This window comes from Gymnogyps californianus, chromosome 1 (genome assembly GCF_018139145.2).
Source record: "Gymnogyps californianus isolate 813 chromosome 1, ASM1813914v2, whole genome shotgun sequence".
NCBI lineage: Eukaryota > Metazoa > Chordata > Aves > Accipitriformes > Cathartidae > Gymnogyps > Gymnogyps californianus.
Genome location: NC_059471.1, coordinates 28120296 through 28140754, shown reverse-complemented (window position 1 = coordinate 28140754; position 20459 = coordinate 28120296). Strand labels below are relative to the sequence as shown.

The following is a 20459-nucleotide window of genomic DNA, read 5'->3' as shown; positions in this document are numbered from 1 at the left end:
CATCTACTAAAATATTGGAATGGTGCTTATTTTCTCCTCTGTTTATATGTATATAGACATATATAGGTTTTATTTAGATACACATTTGTCTAAACCAGCTATTCAGCCTTTTCGCTAAAGGACACAAAAGTATTTAAAATGGAAAGGATTCATACCAGGTCTTCCCTCCTTTTCACTGTGGGAGAAGTGGCTTGCATAGGTCACAGGATCAGAGTTACAGCTGCTTGGCAGCTGTGTGTGCTTATGTGCTTACGATAGTGTTGTGCGGGAAATAAGAACATACGGTTGCATATTGCATGGGCATAAGGAGATAGTCAAAGGAATGAGTTGAAGAAATGAAACCATTCTAAGAACAGTGAAGACTGCTGTCATTTTTATCTTGTGGGAATGTGTAAGGTTTACATCCCACACTTGCATGCCCTCCCCTTCCCTCTGACAGGTTCATAGTTCCAGTGGAATGTACCTATAGGAGGATCTGCTTGTAGCAGAGGGGCAACCCCAAGCAGATGCACCAACAGTCAGCTTCCAACATCAAGGCAGAGACCTTGAACTGGTCTCTGTAACAGACAAGGAACCAGAACTGACAACAGAGCACTGAGATGACATATCCATCAAGGACTTTGTATCTAAGAAGAGCAGAAGCTCCATTTTGTTCTGGTCTTATACTTTACAGAGTATATAATCTCTAGTTAAAAGGGACAGAATGTTAGGAAGTTAACCAAGGGCTAAAGAGAGCCTGGTGCAATTCCTTGTCCAGCAAACTGACTGTATGACCACCTGAGGACACCCACAGAGTAAGGTGGACTTTAGGCATGTAAGTATAAAAAAAAAAGAGAAAAATCAGCTTATCTGATTAGGTAGCTATATGTCCATTGGCACCTATGCTTTTAGTAGTAAAATAGCTTTGTTGTTGCACATGTCCATAGGTTTCTTTGGGCAACGACACGCTTTTCTCATCTGTTAAGGCCTCATGCCATTTGAGACTGACAAAGTAAGAATTTGTGCATATACGTCTACTGAGGTCTGATAAGCAGATGGGTCCCTGGCAAAATGAACAGCTGTTAAAAAGCAGAGAAAGTATGGCCATTTCACACAGTGGCCTCATCCTTTCCACAGTGGCTCAACAAGGAAGGCTAGTGAGCCAGGAAAGTGAGTTAGCTTTACCACACAGCTGTCATGCTGTGGATGGACTTTTCTGAAATGAGGTACTGCATTTCCAGTCTTTCTTCCAGCCTGTAGGATTATTCCCCAAAGAGACTTTTCTGTGTCATAAAGGATTGATCTTCATAGCTACAGCTTTTGTACTCCACAGCCTGAGTGGGATCAGACAGGCTTATGTAGTAATTATACAAGGAAGACCTAGGGATTGACTTCACTGTCACTGCACCAGAAGAAATCCTGTATCCTTTTACTTCCACATTACTATGGATTTCTAGAAATAATTTTCCAAAGGACACCTGAAGATCTCTCCAAGCTCTTTGTTTTAACTCCCCAAACACTTTCACAGCTCTGTTCTTCAGCCATTCCATACTGGCAGCTTCTCTTTGCTTCCTGACCAAGGAATTTTCTGCTGGGTAATGCGAGACCACTGTGCTGTCTGCACTGGCGGGTCTTGTTACCCAGTGAGCAAGAGATCAGCAGAGCCAAGCAGCTGATAGGACACTGCAGTCCATTGTTATCAGCAAGAAGGCTCTTCACAATTTTTTTAAACTCTTTTTTAAGATACCCCACAACTAATACTAAATAGCCCAGTACTAAATGTACTAAAAGCAATCCTTTAGAAGGCTTTCATTCTAAGAAAAGACTAAAGTCGCTTACTATACAGTAAACGTGGGATTGGTTTATCCTAAAATACTTCAAAACTGTCTTGGGAGAAAATCATAGCAAATTTTTTCAAACGAAATTATTCCCTTAATTTCAATCGGACAAGGATTTCACATATAGCCTATTAGCATTTAATGGATATTGATAGCTTTAAGAAATAAGCTGGCTCTAGGGGAAGTCTATTTCTTGTTAAGAAAAAAAAGAGCACTTTTCAACTAAATTAATTCTAAACCCACTTATTTCTACTAGCGTAGATGCATTATAAGGGAAATCTTTCATTTTAAGAACACAGTAAAAAATCAAGTTACAGTTTCGTACCTGTCCATCTGTCCCAATGGTGCCTCCACAATCTGTGAGGAGCTCGGACATGTCATAATAGCTAACAAACTCCCATAAACAGGCTTCCAGATTCAGATTGCGGTAGAAGCGTAAGGTATTGAAGCCTCTAATTATTGGGCTGTATTGATAGGGAATGGTCTCTCCAATCACATCTGGATTTTTGGTAGCATCAGTTAAGAAACCATGGTGGGTCTTCACTTCTGTGTAATCCAACAGGTTGGAGCATTTATGGTTTCCAACTCTAGTTCCATCAGGGCTAAGTGTCAGCTCAAAGTTGGAGAGCTCTCTTGTAGAAATAACAGGCAGCATGCCTAAAAAACATTAATTTATAGCACTATCACTAAATTTCAGTTGTCAGAGCTGCTTAATTTAGTGAAAGTTTGTCAAACACTAAGCAAGTTATGCAGTGCTTCTGTATTTTGTACTTACAGCAATTAATGTACTTTAGAATTCAAAGAAAGTTGATATGCTAAGTGTATGTGAATGTTATCCACAATAATTACGTCTTTATACTACGAAATGCCAAATAAAATATTTCTAAATCTCCAATATATTTTTCAGTCAGGATTTTGTGTGATTTTTTCAGAAGGAGCATAGTAATTAAATGGCTTTATATTTTTTTAATAAATAAATTCTTCTTTGGTATATCTCTATGCGCTTCAAAGGAGTTTTACCAAGTGTAGGTCTGGCCCAACTTATGTAAACTATGCAATTAATCTGAAAACACTTAATTTTCACATCAAAGACTATGTATTAATACAGTATCTTATGCACCTTGTTGCAAACTGCACTTGTACATTCATCACATTTTTCTCTGGTCCCACATGTTAAAAGATTATGTTATTATTTTCGCTATTTAAAATAACATGACCAATAAAATAGCTCAAATAACAGCTTGTTGTATGAGCTCACTCAACTCCACAGCTGATCTTATCATACCATCAATATGTGGCATTGTGACTGTCAGTTTGATGAGGTTGGCATAATCAGGATCTTCTGGGCCCGTATAGCGCAATTTGGCAGAGAAGGGTTCTGCTCCAACTACTCCTGACATACGAGGTTGACAAAGACCTAATGGAAAAAAGAGAAAGCAACTTTACTTTATGTCCAGAGGAAATAATCTATACTTTCTCTTGCACTATTTTTAGATGCACTTTTTTCCACTGTACAAGTTTGCAAAACAAGGAGAATTTTCTTGAATGACAGGTAAATGCTTTCAGCAGCATTTACCAGAGGTTTGAACAGGAATTTATGCAAAAGAGGATTCAAACAGAAATCATTACTCGATCAACTGGACCGCGTTTTCAAAACCAGGTGATGATACTGCACCTGTACATTTTCAGTTGCATGTATCAACCATACTTGCAAAGTCAGTGTCAAGTGCCATACTTTCTTACAGAGGTCCTCAGAGGCATACGCTTTAATTCCTCGCACCCTCTTAAGCACATACATAGCTTTACAGAAGATACCTGATCAGTGTTCAGTTGCTTTTTGCACTGGACTGGGGTGTGAACCTATATATGCCTTCATAGGACTTTATGAGCCTCCTGTTCCATTAGTGACCAAAATGTAGTTAGAATAATTGTGTCAAAGGATCTCTGGAAATACTGCGCTCAAGTAGAGCCCGCTTCAAAGTTAGATCCAGTTGCTCAGGGCCTTGTTCAGTTGAATTTTGAATTTCTCCAAGAAAGGAGAGAACTTTCTTATTTTGGCAATTCTTTCCAGGGTTAGTTCAACCTGTTCCAGTATTAGTCCTGGTTTGTAGAACCAGAAGATCAGGTTTGTAACCATATGATCTCAGATACATGCAACTTCTAGTTGCATAGTACGATGCAGAAGTGTCTGCATTCTTGCCACAAGAATCATAGCACATTGCAATGTGATGGCCAAAGGATCACAAGGTACTCTAAGAAAGAAACCAGCAGAAGTGGAAAATCCAAACAGTTCCCTTTGCCCATGTTCTGCTCTTTGCCCATTTCTGAGGGATTACAAGAAAAAAGGAGGTAGGGCTCTCCTCTTGGAGAACTTATTGGTTCTGGTAGACCTCATCTGGCTTAACCGCACCAAGTTGGAAGCTTCTGGCATGAGGAAACAAAATTTCTCTTCTGCACGTAATAGCTTTTTGGGCTTTTTGTTTGTTTGTTTGTTTTTCTCAAATGCAAGTAAGATGTGCTAAAGAGGCTAAATACAATTTTTTGCACAATCTGACTTATTTTTGAGAATTTGTCTATGCACTGGAGGCCAAGCATCCTCAAAGTTGAAAATATTCAGGATTTTGGCAGGTTGTTTTGATCATTGCACTTCTTTCAAAATGGCATCTAACAATTCCCTTTACGTTGTACACAATCTTCGGTATTGTTAACTTCCACACCACAAGTTAGCTCAGGTACTGGAAGTAATATATGCATGACAATTCAGTCCTCAGTTTGAGCTAATCAGCCCTGCTAATTTGTCAAGTGTAATCCAAATAATGCATTATAACCCTAACATAGCCAGTCTGTTTCACATAACAAAACTAGCTCACCCAGCACAAGGTTGTCTGCCTTTAACAAGCACTACACTGCACCTTGTAGACAATACCCTTAGACAGAGTCCTCTTTAGGGTGTAGGATTCCTGATAGTGCAAACAAAAGTGACTTGAGCCTACAGTCAAAATGTGGAATAAAGGACAGGGGTAAATAGAAATTCCATTCATTAAGCTCCTTAAAGACCTAACTTAGTAGAAAACAAAATATTTTAACTAAAATATTTAGTTGGAAAGGCCAAGGAAATGAAAATGATATTGCAAATGAACAATCATGTAATTTATTATCTACTGTAAGATCTCACAAAACCCAGAAGAATTAATGTAGCTACAAAAGCAGCAGAGATGACACAAAGAATGCAAAATGGCTGCAGAAGGGTAATAAAATACAATGTTTTGTAATTTACCTTGGTTGTTGATAATTACTCATTCTCCATATCATACAATAAACAAAAGTATCTGTGATTTCTACAACAAAATAGCATATGCTATCAGACTGTACTCGTGTGCATGTCAGTTCTTCACCTCTGTTTCATAACGTTATTCAGTACGAGTTTCATGAAAAGAGTTGGCTGGGCAAAGGAGGTAGACTACAGTAACTGCTGGCTGAGAGAATGCAGCACCAGTTCAGTATTGATTAGGTATCAGAGAATCAGAGAGAGAGAGAGAGTATCAGAGAAAGAAGAAGGATGAATATTATGAATAACTCAACCATGAAAAAAATTTTTCTATGTCCTGTTATTGGACACCAGTTGCTTTAGTCCCTAATCAAGGAACACACCAATTCTCAGGTGTCCAGTGAGGCCTGAATGCCAAATGAAGCTTTTCTTCTGGCTAGGCATTCATAATAGCACTCCCACGTGGGTTCTCCGATGTCTAATAAGAGCTGAGATTGTACTGCAACATTACTACAGTTGAATTCAAAAGCCAACAGAAACCAGGTTTCACTAATTCCAATGCACATTATATACTGTTCTCCTGAACATACAAGTTTGCTATGTGGATAACTATTTAAAGATGTGGCGAACTAGCAAAGATGAAAACCATTTTCTTTATACAATTCTCTGCTGTGTTAAGAAGAGAGTTTTTGCACCACCTCTATGAACAACAGAAGAAAAGCTGAGACTGTAATGTTAAAACACCTGATCATGTAATCAGGCTTTGTTAGGATGGAATTTGGGATCCAAAAGAGGTCTGGGGGTTTTGCAATAGATGATGATATCTTACCTTCTGATGTGCTTATAGTTACAATAGGGCTCATAAGCTCAAGACCCTCATTCCCATCTGAATTCACAGCACGAGCCGCACACTGGACACGAGAACCAGCTTGAAAGTAAATGGAGTCGAGCGTAATCATCTTGGAGGAAGTGAAGAAGGTATCAAAGTCAACCTCCTTCATGGGGCTAGTCACACCATCAGGACCAGTGGGTGCACTTACAAGCCACCGGTATTGTGTCAGGGTATTATTGATGTTCTCACTGGCACATATAGAACCAGTCTTGTCAAAGTCTTCATATTTAGGATTACAAGCCTGCAGAACAAGGCAGATGTGTTAACAATTTACTTGGTTCATGGCAAAGGAATTTTAATTTATCAAGAGTCACAAAACTCAACAACATGGAACTGACAACCCCAGTAAATCTCTTAAGAAATCACCTTATTTTGACAGTGATGCTTTTAGTGTAAAAGGCAGGTCTAATTATGCTTATTAAAATAAAAATATTATTTTAAATTACAGTTTATGGGTGAAAACCTAACATAGTTATGAAGGCACAAACTACACTCCCACATGCTACTTTAACTTGAATTTCACCCTTTGATCTAATTCTGCAAATATATTTTGCATTTCAAGATTTCTTTTGTTTTTTTTTTTTATTTAGGAGAACCATTCAACATATGATCCATTCCTCTGCATAAAGAATGGTGTGAGAAACAAACTGAAGATGTAGATGGACCAAAACCTTCCTCAATGCATATGAATATTTATGCAAACCTTTCAGTTGCAAAATTACAATGAAAGAAGCCTGTAGTACTTCAACAAACGGTACTCATTTTTCAGTCTGTGGCACTCATTGAAAACATCTGTTATCTGTTATCTCCAGTGATTTTAACTCTGCAAATTAAGGCAAGATAATGCAGGAAATAGTAAAGTCATGCAATCATAGACATAGTGTGAGTATCAAACCATTCTTAGTGATGAACAAGTGAAACATCTTTCTATGCTTTTTGTCCTCCTGAAAATTGATTCATTATCCAGACAAATTAGATTAGCTCTTAGCACAGTTCTAGCTTGAACTCGTGTGTGACTCACAACAATATGGATTGATACTGAGTGCCTAAAATCCACTGAACAAAATCCATATACTGATTTTGTTCCATCTTTCCCTAGAGATACTCACTGTGATACAGATGACAGGATAGCCAGCTATGGGACTGGTTCTGTCTTTGGCTCTAGAAGTATCATCATATATCAAAAGGGATGCAACTTGAGGGACAGAGGGAAAGGTGACATCTGCCATGCTGTTCATTTCTTCAATGTAAACAATGGCCTTGGCTGTCTGACAATGAAAAGGCAGAAACAGTTCTCTGTGAACGTTTAAATAAACAAGGGTATTCAAGCTGGACCTTGATCAGAATATTTCTAGCCTTTGAAATATTGTCCCAAAAGAAGTTCTAAAACCTCAACTGGATGAGATATTGAGAAAGGGTTGAGGCACTGAAAAGGATACTGCAGACTACAAAAGCAAGAGCTAAAATGAATTTTTTCTTTTCAGAACACTGAAGATAGCAGAGCCTTTAACCTTGTGTCCCACTTCTTGAATCACTTCAGTATTCTGGTAGAACCCTAATGTGCACTGTATGCTTTAATGCCTGGTGGAAATGGGGTGTTTGTCATCAGCAAAGGCTGTGTCTCTGCTCTCTGGCTACCTGGAGTCAGACTATATACAGTGTGATACTGATGAAGCAGCCAAAGAGTTTGAAGAACATTTTATGCAGAATCAGAGGAATATACTGTTTAAATTAAAAGTATGCATGATATAATGCTAAATAACAAGAATGTGTGGCTATTTCATTTCACACAACAAGAATAATATTAAAATGGTTTTGACAGCAGAAGTTATATTTCACCTGATTGCTCTTTTTACAGCATAGAGGTTATATTGTATTGCCAGAGAGTGTTTCCAAGAGGACATCAGTTTTTAGGATTGATTCTACGAGGAGAATGTGTCTGGAATGATATCTGGAAGACTTCAGTCTCTCATTGTCTCTACGACCCCATGAACATTATTGCCTTGGCAACAAACTGTTTTGGGTAGGTGCTACTGTGTCAGCTGGGATGATCCTCTTTGTCTTTTAAGATACAAGCCAAGATGGCATGTATAAACCTTAAAAGAAGAGTAAAGCCATGAGCCAGAAAGCAAGAAGGTCTGTTTACCAGATTTTGTTGTTGAGGACTTTTTGCATGAGTTTGTTACCTGTATTTCTGCGACCATGTTCTCATCAGGCTTCAGGTGAACAGTGAAGGCTTCTCTCATCTCCCTTACTCCATCAAAGAGAACTTCAATCTCCACAAAGTGCTGTGTCTCACCCTCCTTAAACTCAATTTCTAAAAACATAATGAGACACTTAAAAATAAATCTGTTGTTCATAACAAGCTGTAATTTTAGGCCCAGCCATGACAGATGGCAGTTAATACTCACTTTGCAAATTACAGATGTTCATATATTTAGTTTAATCTATTTGATGCTAACAACAATAATAATAATGAATAGCAGTGGACACACGTGGAAATCACTGAAAATGAGGCATTATCCTCATCAAAAGAGATTTGCAAAGACCAAGATTTAGTCTAATAGAACTTAGTATTTTGAAAATGATCTGGGACTAATTATTACATAAAAGTTGGTAACATGTGAATGACTGAAAGACTTAAGAATTCTAAATAAAAGGTATTGTCAGGTCTTACTCAAAAAACCCGCATTTTAATACAATGGTATATACCAAAAACAAGGCACAAAGCTAGAGTTACACAAAAGAGTACTGTATTTTGAAAAGCATTGTCTCTGAAAAAACTTCGGAGGTCATGGCGGATAAAAAGTTCAATCTTAGCTGACTGTATTGCACAAGCAGAAAAAAACTGCTACACAACAGCAGCCGGAAGAGAGGAGTGAGAATACGTGAGAGAAACAACTCTGCAGACACCAAGGTCAGTGAAGAAGGAGGGGGAGGAGGTGCTCCAGGCACCAGAGCAGAGATTCCCCTCCAGCCCATGGTGAAGACCATGGTGAGGCAGGCTGTCCCCCTGCAGCCCATGGAGGACCATGGTGGAGCAGATATCCACCTGCAGCCTGTGGAGGACCCCATGCCGGAGCAGGTGGATGCACCCGAAGGAAGCTGTGACCCCGTGGAGAGCCCGTGCTGGAGCAGGCTCCTGGCAGGACCTGTGGCCCCATGGAGAGGAACCCACACTGGAGCAGGTTTGCTGGCAGGTCTTGTGACCCTGTTGGGGATCCACGCTGGAGCAGTCTGTTCCTGAAGGAGTACACCCTGTGGAAGGGACCCACACTGGAGCAGTTTGTGAAGAACTGAAGCCCGTGGGAACAATCCATGTTGGAGAAGTTCATGGAGGACTGTCTCCTGTGGGTGAGACCCCACGCTGGAGCAGGGGAAGAGTGTGAGGAGTCCTCCCGCTGAGGAGGAAGGAGCGACAGAGACAACGTGTGATGAACTGACCGTAACCCCCATTCCTTGTCCCCCTGTGCCGCTCGGGGGGAGGAGGTAGAGAATTTGGGAGTAAAGTTAAGCCCGGGAAGAAGAGAGGGGTAGGGGGAAGGTGTTTTAAGATCTGATTTTATTTGTCATTACCCTACTCTGATTTGCTTGGTAATAAATTAATTGCCCCAAGTCGAGTCTGTTTTGCCCATGACGGTAAATGCTGAGTGATCGCCTTGTCCTTATCTCGACCCATGAGCCTTTCGTTATATTTTCTCTCCCCTGTCCAGCTGAGGTGGGGGAGTGATAGTGCAGCTTGGTGGGCACCTGGCATCCAGCCAAGGTCAACCCACCATGCTGACAGAGTTAGAAGAGTATTGTGATTCTTGGATGTATTAACTACTAAAGGAAGAAGTACAGAAACTATTTAACATTTGTGTATGGAATAGGTGAGAGTGATACTAAAATAGTAGGTGCATTTCTACTATCTTTATTTTTTAAAGGATGTCAAATTAACTGAAGATGACACAGAAATGACCAACAGAAACTGAGGACCAGAACAAAAAAACAGACTTGCAGAAAGTATTGTTCTGATTAGTATACTGAAACACCATCATAAACAAAAAATACCAGGTGCTAAAGAGTTCTGCGCTCTAAAGGGACAGGCACAATAAGCAGTAGTGGATGAGAGCTGAAGTATATATGGGAAATAAGGCACAGATAAGTGATAGAGACTGATCAGTGAAGCAAAACGCTAAGAAACACTCGTCATCTCCAGTGCCTTCAAACCAAGACTGGATGCCCTTTCTGAAGGATATACTTTCTCTAACCAAAAGTTATTGAGCTCAACACACAAGTAAATGGGGGACACTGGGAGAATCTTGCAATCCACAGTGAGTCTGATTAAGTGATCTAATGATCCTTCCAGCCTTAAATATTATTAAGCCATGAAAATACTCTTTATGGTAATAAACATGCTGTGTGAGAGCTAAGAATTTTACTGAATTTCAGTTTGTCACACTTCCTTCAGATAACCCAGTTAAGGATGTGGGGTTTGTACCCATGGCTGAATAGGCAGGCTCCCTAAATCCACAGATGTTCTGAAACCTGTGGGGAAACCCTGCAGATCACAGACCTTTCTCAAAGGCTTCTGGACAAAGGCCCAGAGCCTCTTCTTCTGCAGTAGCATGTTTCCCTTGAAAACTCTGCTCCCATGTGCTGTCAGTGCACAGCAGGGAGAGGGTAAGCAAGGCAATGCGTATAGGTAATGCATATAGGATAAGTATTAGCTGACACTAAAAATTCCTGTGGTTTTCAGGAGGAAAGAGCAAAACTTTAAAATGCAGGAGGCAAAGTGACTGGAATTAGCAAGCTCTGGGTTGATAATTTTCTTATTGCTAACATTTTTTCTCTTCAAATATCACTAGTGGGAAATGCCTCTTCTTCTATGGAATTTGGAGATAGCCCAATGTTGTTGCTGGATGTTCAAAACTAAGTCCTATCTTTCAACTGGACTGGGCACCAAAATAGTTTATCCAAAACCATGAAAACACTCCAGCAATGAATGATTAATCTTAAAACACAGATTAGGATCATGTATTATCATAAACTTTAGAAGAAAAAAAATTCATAGTGCTACAAACTCTATTAGTCATTTACTAAACCATGTGGGTGGGCTATTAATGGAAAGAAGTTTATCAGCTAAGAAATTTCTCATTCTGTTGCACAACTTCTCTCCTCATTCATTAGTAGTGAGGAGCAGCGGGTAGTGAATTGCAGAGATATAGAAAGAAAGCTTAATTATTAAGAAAGGAGAAAAATAAACAGAAATAGACATTAATTCCTACATAGAACAAAAGCCATTAGCTTAATGAATTGCTTGAGAAACAACTACACAATCATATCCTATGAGTAGATGCTTCTCCAGAGTAATGGTATTACACTTTGCAAATGTTACTAAGGTGGCACTCACACATTTCTTCCACGGTTACTTGAGCTACAGATGTTTTCAAAGGAGTCACAATTCTTTTGTAAACATCTTCATTGATATCTAGTATTCCAAGAGCAATTTGGCTGTTGCATACCACATGGGATCATGTCCGTACTGAATTTGAATAGCAAAACATATTAATGGATGCGGTTGCAATGTATTCTATTCATAAAGTTATTTCATTTTTCAAACATTGTGTTATAGTCATGAATAAAAAAACCCAATAGGATATGATAATAATCTGAATGATCCTACCTTCTGATATAGGGTGATAGTCTTCTCCAGAAGTAGCAGATCCATCCTTTGTATGAACTCTCACGACAGAAACCTTGGAAGTGTCTCCCAGACGAAGCACTGGGATTTTTACAACTGCTACTTGCCTTGTGTCCTTTGGTTCATTCACACTAAATTTGGTCTCACCAAACTTAATAATAGCCTCTGTAATTAGAAGAAAAATGTTTTAGAGCACACAAATGGGCTTCCAAAAGCCAATAACAACAAAATAATTTCTTACTGTCTGCATCATCCTGAATCTTTATCAGCGTCTCATTTTGTTCGCCAATAGAGGCACCAAAGGAAGAATCGCTTCTTGGAGTGCCAAGAACCAGACGTAGTTCTTCCTCTTCTTCATGGAAAGTATCATCCATAAGCACCAGTGTGCAAGGCTTCTCAGTTTCACCTGCAATCATTCTGAAGGTAATATCATGGAGAACTTAGGTGTTCTTTGCTCTATTACAGCACTTCTCTCCAAGCTCAAGGAACCACAGGCTGCTTCTGCTGGCCAAGGCATCCACCTTGACACCATATAAGTTAATGAGTAATGACAATAGTGAAAGCAGAATTAGTAATCATTACCTTTCTATGGAAACTCATTAAAGTGGAATCCCTCATTTTGGGACTTCTTTAAGACAAGTTTCTATTTGGCATATCCACTTCACACATATTGTTCCTTTTGTTTTATCTTTGAATAAAATACTCCTCAGTGACGTCTCCCACAGGGTGCATTTAAAAAATAAATACTTGCACAAGGACGCAGAGTAATAGAAACCTTCACTAATACTAATGGTAATTTTGTCCTGGAGTTTTTTATTTCAACTCTCTTTTGATTGGACACTCTCCAACTGTGTGGACCTTCACTTATATTATTCCATTTGATTTTAATGTCTTTTAAACTCCCACTGATTCCAAGTGACAATGAATATTGCCTTAAAAATGCTTTGGAGTTGCAAAATGCTCAATTTGAACCCTCACAAATCAATGTGTCTAGACTTACTAGATGTTCAGAGACTCTGGGAAAAAGGCCTTGTCTTAGGCCTTCTGCAAGAGCAGCAAGAGTTATGAGTGGTGTGCAGAGTGTCTGGCTCCCAGTGTCAGACTTAGTGGGCTCATCACCACGAGAATGACTCCTACATCCCTGACAAAAGGAACAGCACAGGATATGAGAGAGATGAGGTCAATTTCTAGTATTTTTTCATCATTATAAATGCAAATATGATCAAGGCTCTTCAAGATGAAGAACCAGACCTGGATGCTAACTGTGTTCATTTTCTGAGGTCATTTTTTTCCCCCTATAGAAAAGAAATTATCCATTAGGAGGAGAAAAAAAAAAATTCAAAATATTCATCCTGCTCATTGTTACACGGTAAATATGAAAACTGTACTGAAACTGCTGCATATTAAACACTCCTAAGAAGATTATGGAAACAAGATATGATCCTAGCAAACCTCTTTGCTACTTGTCTTCATGGAGAAATGGTAGAGTGACACTCAAAAAAAGAGGAAAGTCACTTCCTAAAGGGCCCAGATCCATTAATACTAACAAGTTGGACTCTCTTTCCTGCTGCACAGAAGCAACGGCAAAGGTATAGAGTACATGACAGCACTAAAAGCTGAGGCCAGCTCTTCAACAACTCACTTTACAAGAGAACTATGATACATGTCTACAGAAATATGAAGGTCATCATTTCTGTGATAAGGGCATACCAAGGATTTCATGCTGATGACAGAACTTGTTTAGGGCTTGTAAAAAATATTATGTGTGTGTAAACGTAAAAGACTAAAAGACAAAACTGTCTTCTGCACAAATAGAAGGAATCAGGCAATATTCTTTCAAGGTAGTAACATCTGATTTATTTGTATTTCATCTCTGATGTGAGATATTAAGTACCTGATATTGGTGAACTGCCTTAGGAAAGCCTTGGTGGGGAAAAAAAATTCAAACAGAAATTAGAGAGCTATATCCCTGTTGAAAGATCTATTACTCATTTCAGTGCAAGTCGTAAGTATTTACCAGAAATCTGCTTAACAAAGAGCAGAGCTTCTGAAGTTTCCTTTCTGACAGCAGGTCTGTGCTTCTGTTATTGTGTTATGCTGAACCTGCTTTTGCTATCAAAAAGATCCTGGCACTCAGGCTGAACCTATATGAAGATATGTCCCTTTGGTTCCTACTGATTATCCCTCTAGGTCAGAAGTGAAGCAAAACGAGACAACATCATTTCTATGCACTCTGCCCATTGTGTATGGAAAAAAGCTTGGTTTTCCAGAGTGGTCTTTTCGGCACTACTTTATGAGAAGATGCAATTAAAACAAAACAAAACAAACAAACAAACAAAGCAAAGCAAAGAGCTTACCAGGAAGGAACGTGATGATGGAACTGTCAGTATTAGGACGTTCTTCAAAGTCCATCATTACCTGAGCTGAACCTTGCCTTGTATAGCATCTCACAGTGGATGTGTATCGGATGTCCCCACTCCTATATATCATGGCAGAGATCTGTCCATCATTTTCATTGCCTACATATACAGATTCTTTAAACTGCATCTTAGGCACTGGGCAGAAAAACATAAAAAGCATGTGTAAAGTATAATTGCAAAAGTTATCATATCTTCCCTCCACTATTTCAAATTTAGTTATGTTGCATTGCACCAGATATATAACATAAGCAGCTAGACAGCAAATGACTTAACACATCGTCTGTAGCTGAAACGTGTAGATTCACTGGCTTTGGCGTGATTCAAAAGGACAAGTGCTATTTGTGTATTGCAGTCATCCATCTCCTGCATAAATGTGAAAAGGTAAAAAAAAAATATTACTCACAGTCAGACACTGAGTCATTAATGAAGATGGTGGCCTTGCTGGGTTCTCCAAGGGCAGCATTCATGGGCATCCTTAGCACAAGCTCAAACTTCTCAGTTCCTTCCAACACTGGCTGTCCGAGGTCATCCAGAATTACCACACGAAACGTCTGCATATTGACTCCGGGGGAAAAATCCAAATTACGACTGATGCCTACATAATCTACTCCAGCTACCAATGGAAAAGAGATAAAAAATATCAAATTAATAAATAGCATTACATGTAATGAAAAATAAAAATATCTATCGTTAGGCAGTTAATTATAGGTAAACCTATTTTTTCTTTAAATATAGGTTTAAAATTTGCCAAATTCTGGCAGTCATGTAAAGCAAAAATATCTTTTGACCATCTAAGTTGGACTATACAATAAAACAAGTCAATATTAAGCTACTTTTTGTTTAGTGATTCAAGTCACAAAATGAGGCTGATTCTGTTCTGTTGTAAACCAACTGTTATTCCACTAAAACTAATAAAGTTTGTTTTAAGTGAGAAATGAAAGTAAGCAAAAAGCTTTGAGAGAGACTGTGGAGATGAAGCAAAGTCTTTTGGAAAGAAATTTCATATTATTCTGTAACGAAGATGGAAGTTTTGAGACTTATGTAAAAAGGGAAGGAGAAAAGGCCAGTGAGCTGACTGTAAGGAAGAACTGCTGTTCAGAGGAGTTGTGTAAAAAAGCATGACTGGAAACCAAAAGAATCAAATTCTGCTCAGAACATGTCAGGTGAGGTCTGGCACCTTAATCTTAAAGACAGACTGATCTGGGTTTGGTTTGCATTTATATTTTGTTTTGTTTTGTTTTGTTTTGTTTTGTTTTAAGCAAAGCAAGCCAATTCATAACAAGCCACTGTGTAAGAGCAAGAACCAGGTTCATAGCTTTACAGGCAGCCAGCCATGTCAGAGCTTTCAGGGTGTGACCAACAGAGTAGAGAGCCCAAGAGCTGTGCCGTTCCCAGTTTTGAATCCTAGAGGTCCTGGCACAATGAATTAAGATTCTTACTGTAAGGAAATATTTTTTTTTTCCCCCAGAAATAAAATAACTTAAATATTCAGGATGAGATAAAAATATCAGATCATACAAAGCAAGTTCAGAAATGAAGTAATCATATATTTTTTTCCGACTTCATAATTTTCTTTTTCATGAGAAATATGTTTATCATATATGTTATGTATGATACATATATATGATGTTTAGATATTCGTGAAATAACAGTAAAGTTTTACACAATTTTGCCTCACTGAAAATTAGTTGAGAAGATAAACTCTACTGTCCAGTTACATTCAGGATAAGCATCTAAGGAAGATAATTTTTATGCTGTCTTTATATGAATGTCTTAGTTTCAAACATTGTGGTTTGTGGAAAAAAAAAATAGAGTAGACAAAGGTTGTGTCAAAGCATCAACCGAACCACACAGCTGTAGCAATCCTCTTGCTGAACAGGATACTACATAATAATTTCTCATTGCCTACAGTAAAAATGAGAGGAGCAAACTCTACACGCTGCCAGTGATTATAACTGTGCCCAGAGTATGCTGTTGAGGCAGTAATCAACTGCCTTTGTGGGATAGTGTTTTATATGAGGATCTGAAGGCATTTCTCCTAGTGCTGTACTTCACAGTTGCTCCTACTCCTGTTTCTTTGAGAAAAATTCTCTACTACTACTACTACTACTACTACTACTGCTGCTACTACTACTACTACTACTACTTAACTTGTTCTACGAAGAAAGATCTGCTAAGAGCAAGAGACATATAAATTTCATCTTATGTAGCTGAATCTATGTCAAGACCAAATGTACTAGCATTTGTTGTTGAGATGTATTATGAAACTAGAGCAAAACAATAACTTACCCTCTGCAGTTATTGGTTCAGATTTGCGAGACCTCACTGTCACAGAGCCAGCTTTAGACAGATCAGTTCCAGTCCTCCAGACATGTACCTCAATATAGCCAGCACTCTCATCAACATAGTATTCATCATTTCCAAAGTAGAATGCTGGTTCTGGTGAAAGAGGAATAATGTTCATAAATGTTTCTTTACCTTATGTTGAAGGTAACAAGAGAGCATAAAATCCACATTAGACAATGGAGAGCACTTCGCTCTTCTCAGTAAGTGAAATAAAGCTTTTTTTTAAGGTTTGGAATTTTTCTAGGTATTTTTGGCTTCTTTTCAAGTATTGGTTTGCCTGTTTTGGGACAGCAATTGTTATAGCAGCACTGTGCTCTTTTTCTTGCCTCCTACATCTTCAACTTTGTGTGTCAGCAGGTATGACTCTATGTGCAAAACCAAATATGTTATTGCATTAAACTTATTTGAGCTGAGTCCTGTACAGAAGCCAGAAAATTCCTTGCATTTTTCACTTTGGTGCAAACAGACAAAGGTGAATATAGATAATGAAACCTTAACTTGAATGTTCTCACAGATTCCTGTTGCTAAAACCAGACTGGAACATGATATGTAACTGGAGCTGCTTTTGGAAATATTTTCCAGCTAACCAAAGGGGCAAATACTTAATTTTAGTTCCCCCGCATCTAGCATTTAAAACAAAATCAATCTTATTTCATGTAAACTGGAATGTGAATAGTCTTTTATCTTAATATTTAAGTTCCACAGTTTATAAGAAAGAAGAGCAAAAAGCAAAGGAGCTTAAGTGTTATCTCACTTAACAGACATATTGTCTATCCTCATTTTTTCCTCCCTTTTTCAGTTTTTCTACCCACAGCAATTTCACGAAGGAAACAGGCTTAAAAACATAGCCCAGCTTCATCCTAGATGTATATAAGTTTCCTTTTTCTATCCCTTCCATTCCTGTTTCAAACGTATAAGGGTAAGCACACACAGCCAGTGCCTCATTTTTCGCATCGCACAGCAGAAATCATACCTACCTTCCCCAGCGGCTGGGATGTCATTTGAAGACCTACACAAGTTCTCTTTGTATTTCATCACAATTTCCTTATGTTGCCTAGTGAGAATTTATTCTAATCATGAGGTTACAATATCACAAATGTGCTTGAAAATACCTTACAGCATATGGCCAACTTGAATTAAGTTGACAAAGATCATAGCAATTAATCAGTGCTCTATTAGTGGCACTATGAATACTTCCAGTTCATCAAGCATAGAAAAAAAGAGAAAATCCAAAGGAAATGACTGGAAAAGTTTATGGTTCTACAGAGCTATGCCTAGCACACAGAAAAGGTACAACTTACCCCAAGGAGGAGACATAAATCCTTTTTAATGTAAGTGGAAGTTGGGCCCATCACTTCCATGATTCAGTCAAATTTTTCTAGGATTCTATGTATGTTGCAAAACCTATGACTTCTATTACAATGGAACATGTGTTCTGGAATTGAATAACCTGCTTCAGCCTACAACTGAGCTCAATAAAGCCAAATATTGTGAAGACATTGTATTTTGAAGGTTTTGGAGAGGCTTGTAGGATAACCAGACAAATAAAATACCTATGTTTTTCTGAAGTACTTGAGGACAATCTGACTGACTACACAGTGTACGGCAACAATCTCCTCTGTGGTAGATTGCTCATTTATTTTTATAGAAAACTGAACAATGTAAAATACCAATTTAATTAAAACTAACTAGAAGTAATATAAAGTAGTTACTCAGTTATTACTAAGCCAAAACTTCATCTGAGAAGGTAGCAGTTAATAAGGATTTTGGAATTGCATTCAAGAGTTAAATTGGAAGTTTTGGAGAAAAGAATTTTCTCTTCTGCTTTCAAGATTTTTCCTGTATTTCACAACTGACAAATTATTAAAAAACAAGTAAACAACAAAAACCCTTGATAATTCACATCAGTGAAACAAATGCAGCTGCCTCTCTACTTATCTGCTAAAAGTAAAATCATGGGTTGTAACAAATGGATAGAACTGAATGTATTTACTGAAAAATAGTGCAGATTCATAGACCCGCTTGAGCATTATCAAGGTCATTAACCTTTGCAGGATGAAAGACAAACTTGGCAAATGTCTAACTTTGGTAGATGAAAAGGCTTTCAGTTCCAATTTAAATTTTTTTATTCAGCATTATGTGTATTTAAATGTGCATGCGTTTGTATGCACAGACAGACACACATCAATCTTACATTATTTGCCTATAGGGACTGGGTTGTCAGTAGCTGCATTTAGATTTGGGACTGCAAAGCTCTTATCGGAAACATTTTTAATAGGTGAATAGGATACACTGTCTGGACCTTTTTGTATGACTACTATTAACTTTGATGAGAGTTCTACTTACAGGCATACTGCAGAACTGGATATTAGTTCTGCAAAGAAATGTGCCATTTCAGACCTACAATGATCTTCTAAAATTCTCAAGATGGACAAAGACTCATCTAGCCTCTAGAGGTTAAAAATACAGAATGACTACTAACACCAAATAATTATGAATGTGCCACCAGTTAGATAAAGGCAGTTAAAAATATTATCAGATCTAATACATGTCATTTCTTAAACAAGTATTCTTAAAGTTTAGCACACTTTCCCAAGTCTAATCTTGTTCTTGTAACCCTGTTCTCTCTATACTGATATCCCAGTAGTTCCAGAATTAGATCTGGACTTGGCTGCACCTCATTTTAAGCACTTAAGTGAGAGGCACTCAAATTCACAGCCTGCTTACTCTCAGTTTGCAAGGACAAAGATAGGCCATTCCAGGAGGTTTCCCAGCATAATGAGCATACAGAAGGAGAGGTGGAACGGCTCACTCACTGCAGTGAGAAAAATCTGAGGCGATCTGGAAGCATTCCCTTCTACTCACTGACTACACAGGGAACTTAGATGATCTACCTTAAACTAGATGGAAGATAGAAAATGTTGTTCGTTTCTTGTAGTGTTATCCTAACGCTTGCTTTCCTGCTGCTGAAGAAGAATCCTCATGCACAGTTCCTGTAGTCACAGCCAAACATAAAAATACCTAAACCCTCAGTTAGCTCTCCTTGTATTCCAGAGTGAGTTTTTCACACTTTTTGAGGCATGTATCTTCAATGAAAGACACATTCTGCATGGTTACCCATCCTAGGAAACAAATCCTTACATATGTTTTGTAAGTTCATTTCCTGTAAGCTGTGTTAGTAGCTCCGCAGGGGAAGTAGCAAAGCTAAGCTACTAACAGGGAAAGCATTGTCTTTCTCAGGTCACGGCTGGAAAACACTCAGTTCAATGACTGCGGGCTCACTTACAGCAGATCTTTAATCTAGCAATCACTCTGAAGGGAGACCACAGCAAATTTAATGGTTCCTCTTACAGAAATAAGAGGAAGTTTTTTTAGAGGTTTTTTTGTTCAGATCCACAGATTTCACTGGCATGAAGTTACAATAATCAGAGAATAAAGGTTAGGAGTTTTAGTCCCAGGTTTCTTGGCACAGAAATGAAATCTTTGTCTTGCCTTTGTACTTATACAGTCAGGAGCGTATATCAACTACAGCACTAGTCAGCCATCAAGCAGGAAAACAAACACACTTCTCATGCTGTTAGAAATAGGTCTATCTTTGAACGTATATCAGTAAATCAATGCGATAGCACAAAAATATTTATTTCCAAGGAGGATTTTGTTTTTAAAATGATATGCTTACAATCTGCTTTAGAGGGACATGGCAAAAGAGTAGGTTGGTTGTAAGATATGCAAGGTGCCACAATCAGTTTGGACTGCCAGTGCAAATAATACATAAGGCAGGACAGTTAGGACAAACACAAAAGAGCAGACTCTTCTGTGCTGACACCTTGATAAGCCTTAATACTAAAGTGATTTTCAGTGATATGTGCTTCTGTGGTGGGTTGACCCTGGCTGGATGCCAGGTGCCCACCAAAGCCGCTCTATCACTCCCCTCCTCAGCTGGACAGGGGAGAGAAAATAAAACGAAAGGCTCGTGGGTCAAGATAAAGACAGGGAGATCACTCCCCAATTACTGTCACGGGTAAAACAG

At 38.5% G+C, this 20459-nt stretch overlaps 1 protein-coding gene across 1 annotated transcript in view; it reads right to left on the bottom strand.

Moving 5' to 3' along the window:
- Window positions 1-20459, bottom strand: part of FREM2 (FRAS1 related extracellular matrix 2) — a 141408-nt gene that overhangs the window by 25213 nt on the left and 95736 nt on the right. Inside the window, exons 7-16 of the mRNA XM_050913928.1 lie at window positions 16373-16522; window positions 14487-14696; window positions 14021-14218; window positions 11905-12069; window positions 11646-11828; window positions 8164-8294; window positions 7087-7245; window positions 5915-6218; window positions 3103-3234; window positions 2143-2474 (exon numbers count right to left, since the gene is read on the bottom strand). Of these exons, the coding sequence (XP_050769885.1) occupies window positions 2143-2474; window positions 3103-3234; window positions 5915-6218; window positions 7087-7245; window positions 8164-8294; window positions 11646-11828; window positions 11905-12069; window positions 14021-14218; window positions 14487-14696; window positions 16373-16522 (1964 nt within the window). The remainder of the gene's footprint in view (window positions 1-2142; window positions 2475-3102; window positions 3235-5914; window positions 6219-7086; window positions 7246-8163; window positions 8295-11645; window positions 11829-11904; window positions 12070-14020; window positions 14219-14486; window positions 14697-16372; window positions 16523-20459) is intronic.